The sequence below is a fragment of the Rhyacophila brunnea genome, unplaced genomic scaffold, assembly GCF_057557595.1.
Source record: "Rhyacophila brunnea isolate RB1 unplaced genomic scaffold, BYU_Rbru_1.0 scaffold_15, whole genome shotgun sequence".
In the NCBI taxonomy this organism is placed as follows: Eukaryota; Metazoa; Arthropoda; class Insecta; order Trichoptera; family Rhyacophilidae; genus Rhyacophila; species Rhyacophila brunnea.
The window spans coordinates 38,856,942-38,878,063 of NW_028232806.1; the positions used below are offsets into that span (position 1 = coordinate 38,856,942).

Genomic DNA, 21,122 nt, shown 5'->3' on the forward strand with positions numbered 1-21,122 from the left:
TGTTAAGTTAACATGGAAACAGTCAAAACACTCAAACAATCAAATATTTCGAAATCATAGACACAATTTTATTATTAATATAAGTGGAAAAAAATCGATGGCTTATGGAAACACATTAAAATAATTATACCATAATAACAATTAGAACGTTCCTACATACAAATTTAAAACAATATACCTATATGATTATTGATTATATCAATTTATTAAAACTGTAGGTAAGTACTTACGAAAATATTTATATTTTCGTTGTATTGAATAATTAATAAATAAAAGCATTAAACCACTCCTTTATTGTCACTCTACTGATAATGCTTGATTAAACAATGCGGCTCTTATCAGCCATCACCAATATTGGAAGCAAATATTGGATAACTTTTTTAATTAAAATTGGTAAATATAAAAAGTCGTGATAGACTCCCAATTGGGTACCTTTCCATCGAGTGTTGATAGGAAACATTTTTGAAGTTATACTTCTTTTGGCGCGTTTGAGAAATCAGATCAGAGCGTATTTTTGGCGTGTGACATATTGTAACACATAATTTAGTTTTTCACATGAAAAAAAACGCATTCGATTGGATTCGAACCAACGATTGTTCGGTAATCAGCCGAACGCACTACCTTTACGCCACAGCGTTGCGGTAGGATTGGTTTGTCTAATAGACCAAATGTAAAATGTTCAGGAGATGAAAAACAAATTACATTATCCTATATTTAAATACATGGAGGTATTTAAATTGTTGTTTTAATACGAGGGTGGGTCAATAAGTCCTTAGAAAAGCCGACAGGTGGCGCGACTAGTACTGTAAGCGGTTTGTTTTCATGCAGCGGCACTACCGATTCAGTATGCTGCGAAGTTTCAATCAGATTGGTCGGGTTGTTGTTTTTTATTTTCGTTCATTTAAAAAAAAATTTGCTTGTTTACAAAAATGGAGAAAATTGAGTTTAGAGCTGTTATTAAACATTTTAATATAAAAGGGTTAACAGCAAAGGAAATAAAAAATGAGTTGGATTTAGTTCACGGCATATCTGCTCCTTCACTTGCAACTATTTATAACTGGTTAAATGAATTTAAACGTGGTCGTACATCAACAAAGGATGAACCACGCTCAGGACGTCCTGTAGAGGTGACTACACCAGAAATGATCAATAAAATCCACGATATGGTGTTAAGTGACCAAAGATTAAAGTTGAGTGAGATAATTGAGGTTACAGGGATCTCAAAAGGTAGCGTCATTTCTATTTTACATGACAAATTGGGCATGAAAAAAGTTTCTGCAAGATGGGTGCCGCGTTTGCTCACAGTCGACAATAAACGCAATAGGGTGGTGGCCTCTAAAGCCCTGTTGTCGCTCATGCAACGCAATCCGGATGAATTTTTTCGTCGCTTTGTGACTGTAGATGAAACATGGATACACCACTATACTCCCGAGACGAAAGAACAGTCAAAGCAGTGGATTGCGAAAGGCGAACCATGTCCAAAGAAGGCGAAAACCGTAAAATCAGCTGGTAAGGTTATGGCTACTGTATTTTGGGATGCACGTGGAATTATTTTCGTTGACTATTTGGAAAAAGGAAAAACAATAACAGGGGATTATTATGCATTTTTATTGGACCAGCTAAAAACGAAATTGAAGAAAAACGGCCTCATTTAAACAGGAAAAAAATCCTCTTTCATCAGGACAATGCCCGTGTTCACACATGTTTACGATCAATGGCTAAAATTGAAGAATTGAAGTTCGAATTGGTCGACCACCCACCGTATTCGCCAGATTTAGCCCCCAGTGACTTTTTCCTTTTCCCAAACTTAAAAAAATGGCTAAGTGGACAACGTTTTTTTTCAAATGAAGAAGTCATCGATCGGACAAATGCTTATTTTGAGGACCTTCCGAAAACTTATTTTTCTGACGGTTTAAAAAAAATTGAGAAACGTCTAACCAAGTGTATTGAGCTCCAAGGAGATTATGTTGAGAAATAAAAAAAAATACAAAAATAAAAACTGTTTTAATGCTTTTTTCTAAGGAATTATTGACCCACCCTCGTAGCATATGAATCCTGTTTTCATTACAAAGCAATTTAAAGAAAAGGGTGGTTCTGGTCCATTTAGATACAACAAATTATTTTGCATTAAGGTCGATTTCGACAAAAACGGATATTCGACAAACCAATCCTATAGTGACGACAGTATGATACTGCAATCGTGACGATTATACAGTATTATATTATAGTTTAGAATTGTTCCGTTGCCTAGGCAGCGAATTTATTATTGTTGGCCATTTGCAATTCCTTACGTAAACAAACGATTAAACATCAGTTAGTAATATAAGTGAAAGTGTATAGAAATAAACCAACGGCGTTCCAATAAGCGGTCCTTTTTCTTGAGTAGTTTATCACAAGTTTTGTTTTTGTTACGCTAAAGATGTGTTACTTCTAACGCGCGTATATAAGTATGTACTTACACTGATTTTTATTTAGTATTAGTTATTTCAAGTACGTATTCTGATATAGGTAAAAAGCAGCAGTGGATAATATATGCAATAAAAATATTGCTAACCTACAACTGGAATCCTCAATAGCATGCCAAGTGCAATAATCACAATAAGCTATTTTTTATATTAGTTATAATAGTAAATATAATTGAAAATTACCTGCTAAAACGCATCCCGGGCTTAAGCAGACTGCGTTGTCAAGTCTATCATCCAGCTTGACTTTCTTCTCTTGCGCTATCAAATACTGATGGTTGATGAAAGGTCGGTTGATCAGGAAATCTGAAAATGAATGATTCGCTTTAATATTTATTGTGTTTTATGGTACACAGGTAATGCTACCTCTTAGTATGGATACTCATAAAGAGGGCGAGAGAGAACGGAGTGATGATATCTCATTGCCAAAGTGGTTAGCAAATATTTTGAGAACACGTGTTATTATATAATGAAAACACGATATTTGGCGGTGTCATCTTGTTTTATTAATTCTCTTGACTTAATAAAAGATAAAACAATTTTGCGCCAAAAAGATTATGATAAATAATTTATTTATCTCCGCGGGCGGACAGATGGATAAGATTGGGTTACATATAAATTGTACGTAAAACATTTCATCGTGGCACAGTCCGCCGTGAGCTTTCTTATCGGAAAAAGATGACCGTATACTATACGGTCTCCAATTTTATTAGATTCAATATGAACATTAGAATTCAATTTTCATACCTAGCTGATTTTGGCAAAATTCGTGAATTCATGAATGAAAACCTAACCTTACCAAACAGATAATCCAGTATATCGGCTATTTTCAACATTTGTTTGCTGCTGGCTTCCTGTAAAGTGCAAACCGACAAGAACGGTGTTTTATTTTGAAATGAATTTTATGTCAGTACCATACGACCCAAAGAGGTTGGACGGTCTTATACGGCTATATATTTCCGATACTACATTTCACGGTGAACTGTGATACGGTGAACGGCATACGTACAAGTTTTCGGACACGATAAGATCAAACCGAGCCGTGGAGAAATCAATGTCCGAATGTCTGAGAAAGAAAGTCAGTCGCTTCAAGAAAACAAACGACGAGAGCTAGGCATTGAAGGGAAAACGATGGATCGTTATGATGGAGAGAGGAAGCCTGTCACCAGGTCAGATACTTACGTGCCTTTATATACAACAAGTTACTGCCGGCGCATTGAAACACATTACAAAATTTCACTACCTATTTATTTAAACTAACTAAAATTATAATTGTAGTGTTGCCGCTGACCAAGAAATATCACAGAGAATTGACGCCTTTGAGATGTGACTATCATGGCCCTGAGGGGGGGGGGTCTGACAAGGCTCTAGCCTGGGGGCCTCGCATGGTGGGTCGACCAGCTAACGAAGATAAACACATATTACAAAATTTCCTTGATGCAAAAAAGTAATAACATTAAAAAATATGTGGTTGTACAATTCAATTTGATGTGATATGATAAATAAAAATTGACTAGAATAGAATTTAATTTTATAATTATTTTGTAGTGTGTTCTATTAGTAGTATACTATATACGAATACCGATAACGCGCTTAGTGCTAACACCGCGACTGGCGCGTTTGGAATCGTTGGCCATTAGATATAATTAACGTGTTATTTAAATGTGGTAATTAAAAGGTTAGCAGTGATTAATATAATGGTTTAAATATAATGGTATTGGTAAGTATTATCATGCGGTATTGCAATCCCTAGTACTCCTAGTAGGTACTGTTATTTCCCTCCATTTTCGAAAGTGAAAGGCACGCTGTCACTTTTATTCTTTGTATGGATTTTCGTCTGGATTCAGGACTTGGAGGTGGACAAATAACACATCGGAATTGTGGTGGAAACGGCAAGGTATATTTACGTTAATTATATACTAAATGGTTACATTTTAATACAAATTCTTTTCAATTTAATTTTGGCGGATAGCGAGGTTAACACTGCTTACGGCGTTGCTGTCAAAAATGCTTCTCCCGCTAAAACAAACCGTCGCTTACGAGCCGTACAAATGCGGCGTTGCCGGCGATTTTTTTGTAACGGCATTCAGACAATGTTGCCGGTCAGATATTTAACATTATTTAATTATTTTCGCAATCAACCCTTACTATTTGTTGATTTGATATCGATTTGTGCCTCTCCAGATTCACAGAGACATCCCCAAATGGGGGCCATTTGGGAATGTAACAGTACCTATACTATAAACCTACTGTACTGTCAGGGTACATAAGTTTGACGTCCTCAAAACGTATATAGAGGGGATTGAGAAGTTTTTCGTAATATTATTAAAAAAATAAAACTAGCTACACGGCAACAAACTTTGTAATTTCAGGACAATATTTTACGGATTTTTCTACCGGGTACCATGGCTGCTACAGAGTGCTAGAAGATGTGGTGCCAGATCCTGAAGAAATCTCCAAGCTCGCTAAAAGTATACATGTGTTTGTGACAGAATATTATATTATAATTTGGTGAATAAAACTATTCTTACCACTTCTTGGTCGATCATCATTTGCCAAAGCGGTGCCCAGCCCCACGGCGAGGCAAATGATGACGACAAGCGAAAGCAGAATCATAATCGTCAGGATTCTCTCCAGTCTGTTTCGTCTCCGCCACCATCCCGGCTGCCTGGAATATCAAAATCATAGTCATAGCTTTTTACAACCTGGTGTGAAGACAGGGTCTGTATATCAACGTCCACAGCATCACAGACAATGGATTTCGGCTGCGCGCTTGCTTCGAGCCTTTCTCCCTTGGGCTTTAAGCTCCTTCCTCTACCGATCGCCACGTTTCCACATTTCCACGTTATTTGAGCGTATACTGTGGCGTAAGAAACTTAAGGAGTACAGATATGTTTCCCGGATGTCATGAACTGAATCTCAAGACTTTGGTTGACAGTAGACCAGTTTATCAACATTTTATCATCCGTGCCCCGATTTGAGTTTTCTAATATAGAAAATGAATTTTTATTAAAAAAAACAATTATAGCATATTACCTATACAATTTATTATGAACTTATATTCTTATGAAGGTATGTATATAGAATTAATTTTTAGAAACAAAATATGTAGTAAGTAGTAAAGTAATATTTTTTTAAATTTAATTAGTAGGTATGCTCTTGTGACTGATGCATTCTAACAAGTTGTTTTATTACTGATTAATTTAATAAAACACAAAAATTTTTGTACTTATTCCATTTTTTTATTTAATAAATTTGGACCGGTTTCGTCCGTCTCAAACAAACATTTTCAACTGAATAATAAAACATGTATTTACATAATATCGTAAAGGCGACACAAATAATATAACATAATTCGATGTATTGTTAGGTATATTATTTGTGTCGCCTTTGTGATTTTGTTTTGGTCCATCGTGAGTAGGGATTCCAATCCCGGGATCCCGAGCTATTTTCGATACCTATGAATCCCGGGATTGGTAAACATAATCCCTAAGATTTCGGGATTGATTTGTTTATCAATTTTTATGGAAAATAAAATAAAAACCAAAATATAACAGAACGAATACTTTTAATAACAAATAGCTACATTAGAAATAAACTGAGTTTGAATGAAGTTTGATTTATATACCCATGTGTAAGTTGCCGATTCATTTTATTTATTTCACATAAATTAATAAAAATGAGAAAGATTAGAAAAAACAATGCTTCGCACTTTTAACAAAGTAATTCCACCATGATCTCATATGTTTTACGACAGTTTCATATTTGGCTGACTAATTAGATTTATGATGCGAAAAAGCCATACACCACGATTTGCCTTACTATTTTAAATCTCGCTAACCCATTCATTAAGTCTTTACTATCAGAAACAGCAATCTCATATTAAATTCACATTATTAATAATTTATATTACAATATTATTTACTCCGTTAAACTTATGTATTTCCAAGATTGAATGTAAACAATATTAACAATAAATGTCTTAAATAGTATAAATTGTACTAGATTTATTTTTGACCGATTTTATCAATGTTATTTGTAAATATAAAAAAAATATATTAACAATGGAAAAAATGCCAATCCCGGGTTTGTCAAATTGTAATTCCGAAATCCCGGGATTGGATTCCCTAATCGAGAGTGATTCAAACTACCGTACGGAATTGAATTAATAACCTGAATCAATTAAAAGTGAAATGGCAAATAAATGTGTTTGTACCGGGCGGCTTATTAAATACTATAATGAATGAATAATGAATTATTTTGAATTAAAAAATTAATTCATAGATCATTGGGTTACTTACTTAATGACTGTGTCTGTGCCATTGTTTGCCATTCGAATTATTCACCGAATCTCTATCGGCGTCAACCCTGAAATCAAAAATGAAAAAAATTATATTTGTGCAATATTTTGTGTAACATTTTTCGTTCAACAGAAATATATATATTTTAAATGTAAATAACTGCATGCCATTTTCATAATAAGTAGGTACAAGCTATTAATGCTCGACCCGTAATTAGTTAAAATAATCTATTACAAAGTTGAAAAATATTTTTCTCTGTCCCATCGTGTCTTTCGCCATTATCAATACGCGATAATGAGTGAAAAATGTCCATTTATACTTATAATCGCTGTGTGATAACTATATATTTTATAGTTTACTTAGGAACCAGTCCACATAATATAATTATAAACATACCACATAAACTTGAAATTCGTACGTTTTTACTGAAAGTATCACGTAGGTGCCTAGTTAAAGCGACGACAGGCGATAAAAAACTATTCGAAAGGCTTAGGCCCCTTTCAGACGAAACACCGGTGTCGCGCTCGTATATAATAAGGACGCCTTTGTATTCGAATGAAGGGGCCTTTGTATTATGTTTATGAACGCCCCAGAGCTAATGAGTCAAAGCGTATCTCGTACACTTTTCCGTCGGCCGCTAGATTCTCAAGCCGCCGATACACTTGCTTTTATTACCGCAGCCAGTTTTATGTTCTAATTTATAACGCGAAATTATGCGTTGACTCATTAGCTCTGAGCGTTCATATACATAATACAAAGGCCCCTTTATTCGAATACAAAGGCCTCCTATATTATATCGAGTGCAACACCGGTGTCCCGTCTGAAACGGGCCTTAAGGCTATACTTCAGTTGAGACATGGTCTAAAAAGATCGTGGCTAGGCGATGCGCGGATTGTGCAAATGACGCATGCCGAACGAAATATAATTTGTCGTGAAAATCCAACATGCGTCCCTTTAATGTTATGTTTATTGTTATATTACTAATAATAATAGTATCTATATTCATTAATATGTTTTCTTTTTTAAGTACATGCGTAAAGTTTTTTAGTCATCTTTACACGGTTTAAGAATATTTTCATCCAACGCCATGACAAAACAAATCGACTTGCGGATACGTCGACTGTCGGTCTCCGATTGGCGATTGGTTGGCAAACTACTGTTGAAAATTATTTGCCGTTTCACTGAAGTACGCTCTTAATGCAAGAGCAGTCGGAAATAATAAAGGTTATAATTATTAATATTACCCCACGTATTTCGTTCGTAGTAGAAGATATCGCAATCTGTACAATTTCAATGTTAAGTTGTTCAACTATTTTTAGAGTCCAATTGTATTAGCAGGGTACTCATGGTTCTGCTAACGATATGCTTAGCATAAATCACTTATTATTGTTATTATTATAAGCAATGCCGTATTGTATCTAAAATTATGTAAAAACAACTGAACCTATTTCGGTGTTTGATAGATTGGTCATTGGAGTCCCAAGAGGGGTAGAACATTAAATTTACTTATTACAAAAGAGAAAACTATAACCCCATTTACACGTACATGTATTTACTGCTGACAGCACGTATTATCGCGGCCATAACAATAAAATGCACGTGTAAACATGTATTATCATGCAAGTTGCAAGATTGCATGCAGTGACGTCCCTAGACAAAATGCCGCCCCTAGGCAGTGCCAAAATGTCACCCTATTTTTTATACAGTATTTTTATCATCCTTTCATGATTACTGATCACTTTACATTACTAACAAAATATATACTTACCACTAAATAATCTAATTTAAATACCATCTCAATAGACAATATTACGAGGCCACAGTTTCAGATACATGAAAAAATACACCTGACAACTTTCAAAACTCGCGAGTGACTGGCCAAAATATTTGGATAAATTAATTAGGTAAGTATGTATCTACCTATAATTCAAATATAATTCGCAAATCTGCATGTGTCATTGCCGGTCATCAAGGACAACGGAAGTAAACTAGATATCGCAAACCTGACAAAAAAATTACAGTCCTGTTAAACATTTTATGTTAATTAATACATTTTGTTTCCAACCAGTGAGGTGATTTTTTTAATAGAAAGATATTTCCGTTATTACTAAGGTTAGATACGTATTTATATATATGCCTAATGATTCTTCTCGATTTGCCGCCCTTCGAGTAACTGCCGCCCCCAAGCGATGCTCAATCTGCCTACCCCCACGGGACGTCACTGATTGCATGCATGAATCAAAAAGTTTGGAAGCTTCTAAGTTTTCACGCGACAGTTGGATTTGTTCGATATCTTCACATGTTCAGTATAACGATAGTGAAGAACCTGCCGAAAAAAACGAACTACACCGCGCAGACTCATTTTGAGGTTAACCGGATTTTTACGACTGTCAAATAGTACCAGAAAATGACAACATCACGTCTCGCTTACTCTTGAAGAATGAGATTGTCGATATAGTGAGTACTTTTACGTGTAAACAGTTATAATACGATAGTTTAAAATACACACTATTGGTGCAGGTAAATACATGCACGTGTACAGGCACGATTAAGGACAAACGAACGGAAAAAGACAACATAGTACCTACCCTTGGATCAGAGTAATTATTGTCCCAACAAGCCACTATAATACAATATTATTTTTTCACAAATGATTTCATTTTAAAATCTCATCATTATGCCGGAAGATAATACACTTTTACTTTTTCGACAACGACGCTCCTAATATTTGTAGTAAATAATGGGTTTTCGTATGTAATATATGCCATGGTAAATAAATTTTCATCGGCAAAGCTTTCATGTGGTGCTCTCGTATTAGTAACATATTCTCCAGCCACTCTTGCCGTACGAGAGATAGGTAATGAAAAATTGAGCAAGATGTTAAATGTCGCAGCGCCGCAGGGTTTTTTAATTTCACCCAGCACTCTTTTAATAATCCGTTTCAATGGAGGCCAATTTGCAGAGCTGGATTTAGCTCGCGGCGTAATATTATGTCTGAGCTTCCTAGCACCGCTTGGCCGAGCAACCAATCGGGAAAAAAATAGGCAATTTATTCATAACATCATCCCTACCTAAATCTGAAGTATAAAATAATGAATTCTTAACACATCGTTTTTTGAGCTGATAAAACCCGTATCCGGAAATTTGTACGTAAACAGTTCACCGCAGGACACTTATTCGTGCGCCGCAGTACGTGAAACATGGGTTCGTGTAACATTTAATCAAATGACGAGTTCTTAGTTGAACCTTTCACTGTGGAGCATATTTGTACGTATGCTACAATATGAGGCGAATTTTATGAGATGTCTTTACTAGGTTAGGTTAGGTTAGGGTTAATCTAATTGGAACAGTACTATTTCCAAACTATCGCCGCCTTTTGTAAGATACGTACAAATGTATTCCACGGTGAAATATTCAACGAAGAACTCGCCATTTGATAAAATATTATACGAACTCATGTTTCACGTACTGCGGCGTACGAATAAGTGTTCCACGATGAACTGCATACGTACAACTTACATGTAACCGATAAAACCACAGATGTGACAAAATTGAAATTTTATATGAGAGACCAAAAACTGCTGCTTATATAAGCACACACATGAAAGAAGACTACCTAAATTGGAGGTAGGTATTACAGTCTTATTAAAATGAGACATCAAATTGAAGAATTATCGTGGTATAGGTATAAAACACTGAGAGTTTTCGTGGTAAATGTGTCGCAGATGCCCGCATGAGTTTTATAACTTTCTTTTTAGACCAAACCCAACCTAACCTAACCTACCCCAACCTAATATAATCGTACTGTGTAATAATGATGCATCGAAATGTATGAAAATTTCAAATTTTAAATTAATAATTAATGGATCGAAAAGCATCTGCGCCGACAGAAAAAGGTATTTAATATAATTGTCGACATGGAATAAATTGTTTTCGTAAAAAAAATATAAAAACTAATGCAAGCATCTGCGGAATAATTACAGTTTTAGTAAACAACAAATGCATATTATATAGATTAAAAATATGATATAAATAACTGAAAATTAAAACTGTTCAATGCCACTATATGCCTACCTACAATAATTTCTGGCGTATTGTCATGTTGTGTTTATTACATTTTTCGCTCTCCGAACCGTTCAATATTTAACAATAGTCCTAATTATCAGCAATTCATACTTCATACTCAGGGAACTCAGAAATTCATAATCATATAAGTAGGTACTTAGACATATTATTTATTATTTAATTTTGAGCTGATGACTAAACAAATTCTCGGGGCGATTTAATGCCATCATTCCACCTCTGCCAATGAGCATTAATAATAAATACATTTATTATTGTTTTTACCCAAATTCTCTAAAGAGGGCAATTTAATAACTATGTATGTGTGACCATATTCTATCATCAGAAATTGGGAACACTTGTTAAGCGAAGTTGAAGAGTTCTACAGCGATCTCTACAGTGATGACACTGACAATACGACTATAGACTTAGATCTTCAGATAAATGGAAATTCGGAAAACCATACTCCCGAAATCACATCCTGGGAAGTAATCCATGCTTTAAATTACATGAAAAGTTGGAAAGCCCCGGGGGAAGACGGTCTAACGATAGATATCCTCAAAAAAGCGGGAAAGGATGCAAATGAAGTGCTTGCACAATATTGTTCACAGCCTGCATACGCAAAGAGGATGTCCCAGAGGCATGGAAAATGGCAGCATTGTCATTCTTCATAAAAAAAGGTGACAGAGAAGACCTATCAAATTATCGTCCAATAAGTCTACTCCCTATTCTCTACAAGACGTTCACAAAAATTCTCTCAAACCGTCTGCAAAATGTACTAGACGAGAACCAACCGAGAGAACAAGCCGGATTTAGAGGAGGATACAGCACTATGGACCATATCCAAGTCGTCAGAGAAATCATAGAGCGGTGCCAGGAATACAAACTGCCACTATGCATGGGTTTTATAGACTATGAGGAACAAGGAATCGCTGGGCGCTATATAAATATTTTCAATAATATATATACAGTAGTGCAACAGCATCTGTCAATCTCCATAAACCATCGCGCAGATTTCCTATCAGCAAAGGAGTCCGAAAAGGTGATACAATCTCACCTAAACTATTTACAGCTACCCTTGAAGATTTATTCAGGCAACTTGACTGGAATGACAAAGGGATCCCCATAAATGTAGAATACCTAAGTCATCTGCGCTTTGCCGATGACATAGTAATTTTCTCGCAAGACTCAGAAGACCTCCAAAGCAGAATACAGGAACTCGCTGAAGTAAGCAACAAAGTAGGTTTGAAAATAAATGTAACAAAGACGAAAGTCATGTTCAACTGCTTTGCGGGCCAAAAAGAGATCCTCATCAATGGCACTCAGCTCTAACAGGTGAAAAGCTACATCTATCTGAGACAACAAGTGTCTATAGATGTATGTATATTTGATGAAATTGTTCGCAGAGTAAAGCTAGGCTGGAGTGCTTTTGACCGCCTGACCAGTGTCTTCAAAAGTAATCTTCCACTGAGCCTAAAGCGCAAAGTGGTCAACCAGTGTGTACTTCCCGTGATCATATATGCGTGTGAAACATGGACCCTAAGTAAAAGAGAGATCCAGAAACTTAGAGTAGCACAACTTGGTATGGAGAGGTGCATGCTGGGCATAACGCGAAAGAACAAAAAGAGGAATGAGTGGATAAGGAAGCAGACAATGGTTTGCGATGTAATTGAGTTCATTAAAAGCCTCAAATGGAGATGGGCTGGACACATAGCTCAAATAAGAGACAATGGTTGGACAAATTTAGTCATCCAGTGGTATCCCAGAGATACAAAACGTCCGCAAGGTAGACCTAGAGGCCGCTGGATCGATACAATGATACAGTTCTGCGGAAGTACGTGGCAGCGCAACGCACATGACTGAGAAAAGTGGAAGCAGCTTGAAGAGGCGATTATCCAGCAGTGGATAGATTCAGGCTGATGATGATGATATTCCACTTACGTGACAGCGTAAATTTAAACAAATATTTGTAAACAGTTTTAAGCAATGTTCCCTTGTTTACGCACAGGTGTATCTTTGTCTAAGACTATAAAATACCTGGTGTATGTGGAAGTCACTCTGTAAAATGATCACTGTTCACATTTCTCATTGTATTTTATATTATGTTTGCTTGTACTTTTTATAGCTAATTTAATGCCTTGTGACAAATCTCTAAAATTAATTATTTGCGACATTCATGACATTTTAAACAAATGTTTTAAAATAATTATTAATGTGTTGATGTAAAATTGAGATAGGTATTTATTAAAATATTTATTGTTTATTTGTAGCTCTCTGCATTTGTCGTGTACCTAATAATCAATACTTATTAATTACTATGTAAGTTGTTATTTTATACATAATTAAATTACGAGTATTATGTATGAATGACTATTAAATGTAATGCTTACAATCAACCGTTAATATATCTTCCACAGTGGCGTGCGGTCTATATATGCTATGGATGCAGCGCTTCCCTCAGTGATTTATAGATATTAATATAATATCGTGAGGTTACTTCCAAATGTTGGTAAATCTTGAAATCATGTTATGGAGTCATTCCAATTCATAGTTTGACATGCCCTCTAAAATTGGGCATAATGCTAATTTCTTTGTGCTTTATGTGCATGTGATATATTATATCGGTTGACCTTGATTTTTACCTAAATTATAGACTTACCAACTTTTGGCAGCAACCCCATGATTTAACGTAATTACATATATATTATATACCTATATCGTAAATACTTATGCACATATCATTATTATCAGATATTTAATACAAATCAATATCAAATAGTCTAATTCAATCTAATTGAAACGTATCTGTCCAAAATTAATAAGCGTTGAATTTCAAATAAACGACAAACAACGAAAAGGTTAAAGTACGTACAAAAATACCGTTTGCTGAAATGCAGGATATAGAAACTGTTATCTGGTCTCATTGCTTTTCTGCCACCTGTTATTTGAATAAATGTTCACTACCACAATGTGTGCGTACAACTGATTGCGTCCTATTTACCGAACACAATCTGATACGAAATGCCCCGAATAGGAAATTGTACCTACCGCAATATAGTCGCCGACCTTCGGCATCAAGAGTAGGAAATAAAGTAGTGCCTAAGTACCTTAAGTACCTACTGAAGGATTTATTTATCCTGTATTTTGTAGAACTTACGAAACTACGGTGACTACATTTTCTTGTGGGGAAAGGAATAAAACTCCAAAAAGGGCAAATCAACCTAATTTAAAAGAGAATTGATAGTTTGATAGATTTTTACAAAATAGGAAAATGTGACTCGAAATGTTGTTTAATTGCGAATCTTCCACCATTTGCAATAATAATATCAGCTACTTATATTTTATCACGTTATTTGATTTCATAAAGGCCTAATAATTAGACTAGCAGACTCACAGATCCAACCAGATTCAACGATCGTCGTGAGCAATCGTTAACTTTATATAGCAATTATTACACGGAACGATTCAGCTACCAACTCAATCGTGTCGGCGATTGATTTGATTCAAATTTAATTTCAATTTTTTTTTTTTTTACATACCGTGAACATTACGAATTACAAATTCAAGGCGTTCACAGCATGACATTTAAAAACAAAGAAACAGTGTAAAGAAGAAATAAATATTTGCAGTATCACAAAAGTATGAAAAGTAAAGTAAGAGGCACAAAATTATAAAAAAAAAAATTAAACATAAAAATATAAATTAATAAAGCATGGAATCACACTGAATGAGTTAAGCGGACCCTATTTTAAGAATTTATAAAACAACGTCCACCTATATCTACTCATCCTCACGTAGATAGAATATATCTACATCCGAAGCGATTTGGTTTAACAGAATTATTGCCCTCCCAATTGGCATCACCAATGGCAGGTTAGTTCTGCTCCTCGAAAGAACAAACAACTGATGATCCCGATTTCTAAGATAGTTATCAGGGATACACAAGTCAATACCACCAAGAATGCAGATTGGCATTTACACCACAGTCGAAAAAAATACGTCTAGCATTTAAACTATAATTTGTAAGTATACCTAAGAGAAAGTCAGTTGGATAAAGCCACGGATAGTATCCATATAACCTCAAATAAAGGAGTCATATTAGGTATACCTCAGTAATAAGTACCCAAAGCAACAAATTAAATTTAGACAAGTAACAAGTTGTTGATTGTATGTTATAGGGTATTTTTGTTTTGTATTATTATTGTCTGTAAAATAATAAATAAAGTCAGAAGGCCTTCATTATGTAAACGTCAAATTTGTGTTGTTATGTCAATTACATGACAAACACGCTCCCGTCAAAAAATAGGAATTATTTCAATTCTCTCACGACTACTCACGACTCCGGGGAACGACTCAAAAGTGACTTCACGATCGAGGGCGATCGCGGCAGACGATCAGTTGGATTGAGAATCTGTCAACGTAATTTGAGATTTAGGTTATCTAGTCACTAGTTGTCGAAAAATAATCCGTGGCCCAACAACGATCAACACGTACTACGACCAAATGCATGATATTACGATATTATAATAATGGTTTCTTTATTCTTATTTTTCATTTTTTCATTTACTAAATTTGCTCTATTTTATAACGTTTTTATTAGGTCGTATTCTTATTTGTCGGGTGGTTGTTTGTCCGGTAAAAATCTTGCAATCGATTTTTAACTAACTTTCCGACTAGCTAGTTTGAAACTTTTAGAATATATCAGAACACGATGCCAATGCATTTTTTAATACTTTTAGCCATTTTTTAAGTAGAATTAAATTCAGTTATTTTGGAAGAAATCCGTAATCCAATTCACTATTATTGGTTGCTAGGGTCCTAACAACTAAATTATTAACATATGCGTGCGTTACTATGGAAATCAATATGAGTGTCAAAATAACATTTCAGTATTATTTCTATCAAATACATTTTTTTTGATCGTTTAAGCTTATCAAGTCAAGTTTATATGATTCAACAGAAAATTTAAAAACGTTGTATTTAAAAAGTTCTTTTTATCTTGTAATTATTTCATTATTCCCATGCATAACCAATTTGTATACTTTCTTTTTTGAATGCAAGCATATACTTAGTTTTAAGTCGTTTGTTTGTTTTTACTTTGCATGAAATAATAAAAAACAAGTAAATAAATCGAAAAGCCGACTCACTAAAATAAAAAAAATCCTCCTCTATAAAGTCTAAACTAAATATATGGTCACCGTGTGTACATATAAGCCAAAAGACATTACATATTTTTACGAATCCTTCCAGACGATTAAATTTATTTCCCTTCGAAATGGCTAAAATGTGTTAATTTTGGTCTTCAAGGCAAAGGTTTGTTTATTTGGCAACTTTGGTTTGTTGTTACGAGACGTTGGCCGTCGTTTATACTTCCAAATTTATTTTTAAGGTGAGATATCATGACCTTTTGCAGAACAGAATTAATTTAAATATATTATTTACTTCATTACGATGTTTGGCAGGTAAGTGCTAGGCGAATTTTTCATTGTGAGTGATATTTTCTACGGTACTAAGTGTTTCAACTGTCGTAGAGAGTAATGATCCTTGTATTAAAAAAAAAACAAAAAATTTACATGAATCACTTAGTAGTTTCCGGTAAAGAAACAAGATCATTGGGCTTTCTTTTTTGGTCATTCGCTATACTTAATATAATAATGAACGTAGTAATTCACCATTATCATGATTTGATAAAGACCTCTCCAAGCTATTTCCACTTCTTTCGGCCTTGTCATTGCCGATACATTCACAACGACTGGTCCTACTTTTACCGCCCCTCCTGTTGTTGTCTATGGATGACCTGTCATTGTTCTATAGAGTGCTCATACTGACGCGACGCGTCTGTCGTGTTCACACAGGGAGTGGTTTGATTTGGAAAGATGAGTTACATGATAAATAATACACAAGCATTAACACACCTTCTACAAAAATGTAATGCATAGATCAATGCTACATATTTTTTGGAAATCGATATTACCGGGCGATTAGGCGTAATGCCTAGAAGGAACCTCTCCATACCCTACAACCACATACCCACCATATTTAAAGTTTTTGGATATCTCTTTTACTGAGGGTGCATGGATACACCCTGGAGGGTATGTAACATCCATTGGCCTAATTACCTAATTACGAGATACACAATCATTAATTACCACAATCACTGTATACCATTTAATTAATTTTTAATTACCACATTTAAATAACATGCTAAATGCATCTCTAATGGCCGTTTAACGGGGACACGGCAGCCGTGTCGTCCGCGTCGAACGAGTTTTAATCATGGTGGTAGGAAAAGGTAGGTATCGAATGAAAGCTGCTTCCCTGAAGAAGTATGCCTACTCCAAACTTCAGTAGATAGTATCCACACCAGAAGTTTATCATTTTTATTCCATTTATCCGTTTTTTTTTATCATGTCCGATCCTAAGAAGATCATATGGGCCTCCACAAAGTGGAGGTTTTGTATTAACAAATTTTCGTTTTTACGAGAAATAGATATTAGCCACTTGCTCAACCTTTTTAGGTCCTAACTCTGACTCAAAACACACATTGAAAAACAATGTTTGTATTTTCCAGACCCAGAATTCGAAGCTGGGACCTACGACAGTATAAGCCGACACGTTAGCCCATCGGTCACCGTGGGCGAGTAAAAACATAGTATATATTATGTACCTACATAAGTCTCAATTAATTTTGATAATAATAATATAACACGTAATTATTATTTCATACGGAATTGGATAGCATTTTAATTCTGCTTCATGGCGTCACTTTGCCTCAGGACGTCACTGCATGCAATCAACTAAACTTTATTGAACAATTAAAGAAGCAGTATGGGGTAAAATCACATCAAGCCACACTTAAGCCCTGAATTAGGTCGATCGAAATCCCAATAAATCTTTTGATGATTGAAAACACGTTTAGTGGCAAAACAACAATTCAAATTTAGATAATATGTAGTAGATGATGTATGGACATTGTAAGTAACATATTTTTTTTAAAACTACTCAAATAATTATGACGTCTTCCAAATCCAGTAAATCCAGACACGAACTTAATAATGACAATATTCATATCTATTTATTTAGCACACAATTAACAATCAGTTACAGGGCTCGGAATGGACCGGAAAGCACCGGAGCGCCGTTCTGGTTCATGAAATCCCTAAAATTATCGTTCCGTCTCGTGGAAAAATTAATTTGACCATCTAAGCTAGATAGGCCATGCAAAATTTAATTTTTTATAAAATTAGAAGTAGAGTTGGTTTTCGGGAATTTCCCGACGGGAATTGACCGAGAAATTTTCGATCCCGAATCTCGAGAATTGAAATTTTTAACATTTCGGGAAATCCCGGATCTCGAGAATCTTTCCTCGGGATTGAGGATTTCTTTATTATCAAATATTAATAGAAAAAACGATTTTTCTATATGAAAAAAGTTGACAGAAAATACGAAACGTTCAAAGACTGATCGGGGTATTTAACACAATTATGTCAACGTCGACACAAATTGAGCGCAATTTTTCAACATAAGGGAATTTTGTGTCCCAAATGCATGCATGATTGTCAGACGCATTGATATAGTCTGTGTTTTTTTAATTTCTATTTTAATAAGTAATGTTTTGAATTATTTTTGTTTTTCTACTTCTATTTGTTTGTCTTCTTACATAAATGAAAAAAAAAAACATATTTTTTTTGGAATTTGTCTGTTTTTGCACTGGTTTTAGGATTTTTACATGTTTTTTAAGAGATTTCTTTTTTGGAAATCCCGAATCTCGAGATTGAGATTTTCTCGGGAAACACCCAACTCTAATTAGAAGTAGATATAAGTATAAGTAGATATTAGAAGTAGTACTAAGTACCTAGGTATTTTAATATTTTCGTAAAATTATTGAGCTTAAAAATTTTAAAATGTTTATATATATTTCCTTTATAAACTTAAGTTTTATAAGTATAGAATTAATAAATAGATTCCACAGAAATGAATGTTTTATTCTTCCCCTGGCTATTCTGTTTTGTCATGTTCTATTTTGTTATGTTCAGTTTTGACATTTTCTGTTTTGTAGCTGTTCTGTTTTGTGATGGAACCGTCACAGACCCCTCCCCTTATTGGGGGCCATAGCCTCACCATATCTACTCCACCTTTGCCGGTCCTGCGCTAATATCTATTGAAAATCGGTTGAAGCCACTCCGTTGGAAGTGGTCTCCACTTGAGCATACGTTGAGTTAACCTGTCCGTTGTTCTCATCTTGCATCCTAACGATGTGAAAATTCAATCAAACACTCCTCTCTTTTTAAAATAACAATATGCCGTCACTATGGCTGATAAATTAACGTAATATGCCGTTTACTTATAATAATGCTAATGTTAATTAAATATTTTATTATGTTTTTAATAATATTATTTTTACCTGAAAGGAGGATTGCCGGATGATATAAAAAAGAAAGAATAAACATACCTTGTTTTATCTTGAATAATTATATATGTAGACGTTCATTGTTATGGTAATTTCAATATTAATGATACCTACCTACGTACCTCTAGTTACGTCTTATCTATGGGGCATCCATATTTTAATGCAGGGTTTTCCCAACATTTTTCACGTGACGGCATATTATTCATATTATAAAAAAACTTGTGCACTGAAGCAGTCTAACCAGGGCTTTTTATAGCACCAAGGGGGCTATATCCATGGCCCCCACAAGGGGGAGGGCTGACAGGGCTTTAGCCTGGGGCCCGGGCTCTGTGTGGGCCCGGCGTGGCGGGTTGATTGGATAAGTAGCACACATCACAAATTTGCTTTAAGAGTTTAAAAAAAGTCGCCTGCGGTCCTATTATACTTCATGACATTTGTTAATTTTAAATTATATAATTAAACGATGTAATTTTTGATTATTGCGTATTGATACTCGACAACTCTATGATGAAAGTAGATGTATTAAAAATAGAAAAAATAGTTAATAGTACACTGAATAAGGGCCCTTAATTTGAGCTGTAACAAAATTTGAAAAATGTTAATGTGTGTGTCACACTGCCTTTAGCATTAGAGAGAGGTAGGGAGCCCGCCAAAGATCCTAGCCTGAGGACCCGCTTCAGGATGTGGGGGCCATGGCTATATCAATGCAGCGTTGCCAATTGCGTTTTTCTTGACAGACCTAGCATTTTTGAATAGGCATCTAGTTTGCAAAATTCGTATCTGGCATATGGCGTTAAATCTATCATTTTCGTCAACGCAAAAAGCTTAAAACTTCCATAATAAAGCTAGAATATTATTTACCTACTTGAATACCAGATTTGTTTAAAAATCAACATTGTGGTATTTTGTACATTTAGTCTTATAAATATCATAAATGTTAAATACCAAATAATGGTTACTAAATTTCTCACGTGGATTAATTTTTAATTTTACCATTTTTCTTGTAAAGACAGTCTTATAAAAAAAATTGTGATATATTTTTTTGAAATGAGTACTTTGAGACTTTTTAAATTCACAAGACATTATTATAATACCGCGAAATTAAATAATTATCAAATTAAACGATATGTCGGAAATCAATTATTTAAATAAGATACTAGCTCTTATTTCAACACCACTTTTTAATATGTCGATGCTTGAAAGAGCCACTTACTGGCCAATACATTTAAAAGAATAACTTACTTATTTATTTTTTTATAGTGGCCATTGACGATTAAAAAAATCACAAATATATGTGATGGAAATAGTAGTCTTTACTGTGCACATTTATCTTGAGGCACACCAGTTGGGAAACTTTGCTTTGATGAGTCATAACAACACTATGATAATTGATAATATTAATAAACAAACATACAAACTGAATAATAATAATGTGACATTCTTCATTCAACATATCTGCATAATTTAGTTAGAACAATTTCAGATGCATAGGTTGTTTGGAAAATTCTGCATGGATTTGAGACAGTAGATTAAATTGGTTAATGACCAGGTTGTAGGTGATGCGTGGGTTCAAGTTCCAATTTGTCCATTTTTATTATTACCAAGTTTTCATTAGCTCGTATTCTTGTTTGTCCGGTACACAGAGCTCGAAATGGAAAATTTAACGAACCGGAGCGCTCAACTATTTTCTGAAGATATTAATATAGGTACTCGTTGTTTTCAAATTTACAGTATTTTACAAAAATAAATGTGTTAGATTTTTTTATTATATGACCTTTAGCTCACACGGTCAAATTATTTTTTCCACGAGACGGAGCGAAAAAATTTCCGATTTCACGGACCGGAACGATACTCCGGTGCGTTCCGATCCATTTCGTACCCTGCTGG

At 34.6% G+C, this 21,122-nt stretch overlaps 1 protein-coding gene across 1 annotated transcript in view; it reads right to left on the reverse strand.

Annotated features, from left to right (window-relative positions):
* Positions 1–21,122, reverse strand: part of LOC147075308 (neprilysin-2-like) — a 94,920-nt gene that overhangs the window by 17,252 nt on the left and 56,546 nt on the right. Inside the window, exons 2-4 of the mRNA XM_085942743.1 lie at positions 6,764–6,830; positions 4,994–5,130; positions 2,649–2,768 (exon numbers count right to left, since the gene is read on the reverse strand). Coding sequence (XP_085798869.1) covers positions 2,649–2,768; positions 4,994–5,130; positions 6,764–6,795 — 289 coding nt within the window. The 5' untranslated portion in view covers positions 6,796–6,830. The remainder of the gene's footprint in view (positions 1–2,648; positions 2,769–4,993; positions 5,131–6,763; positions 6,831–21,122) is intronic.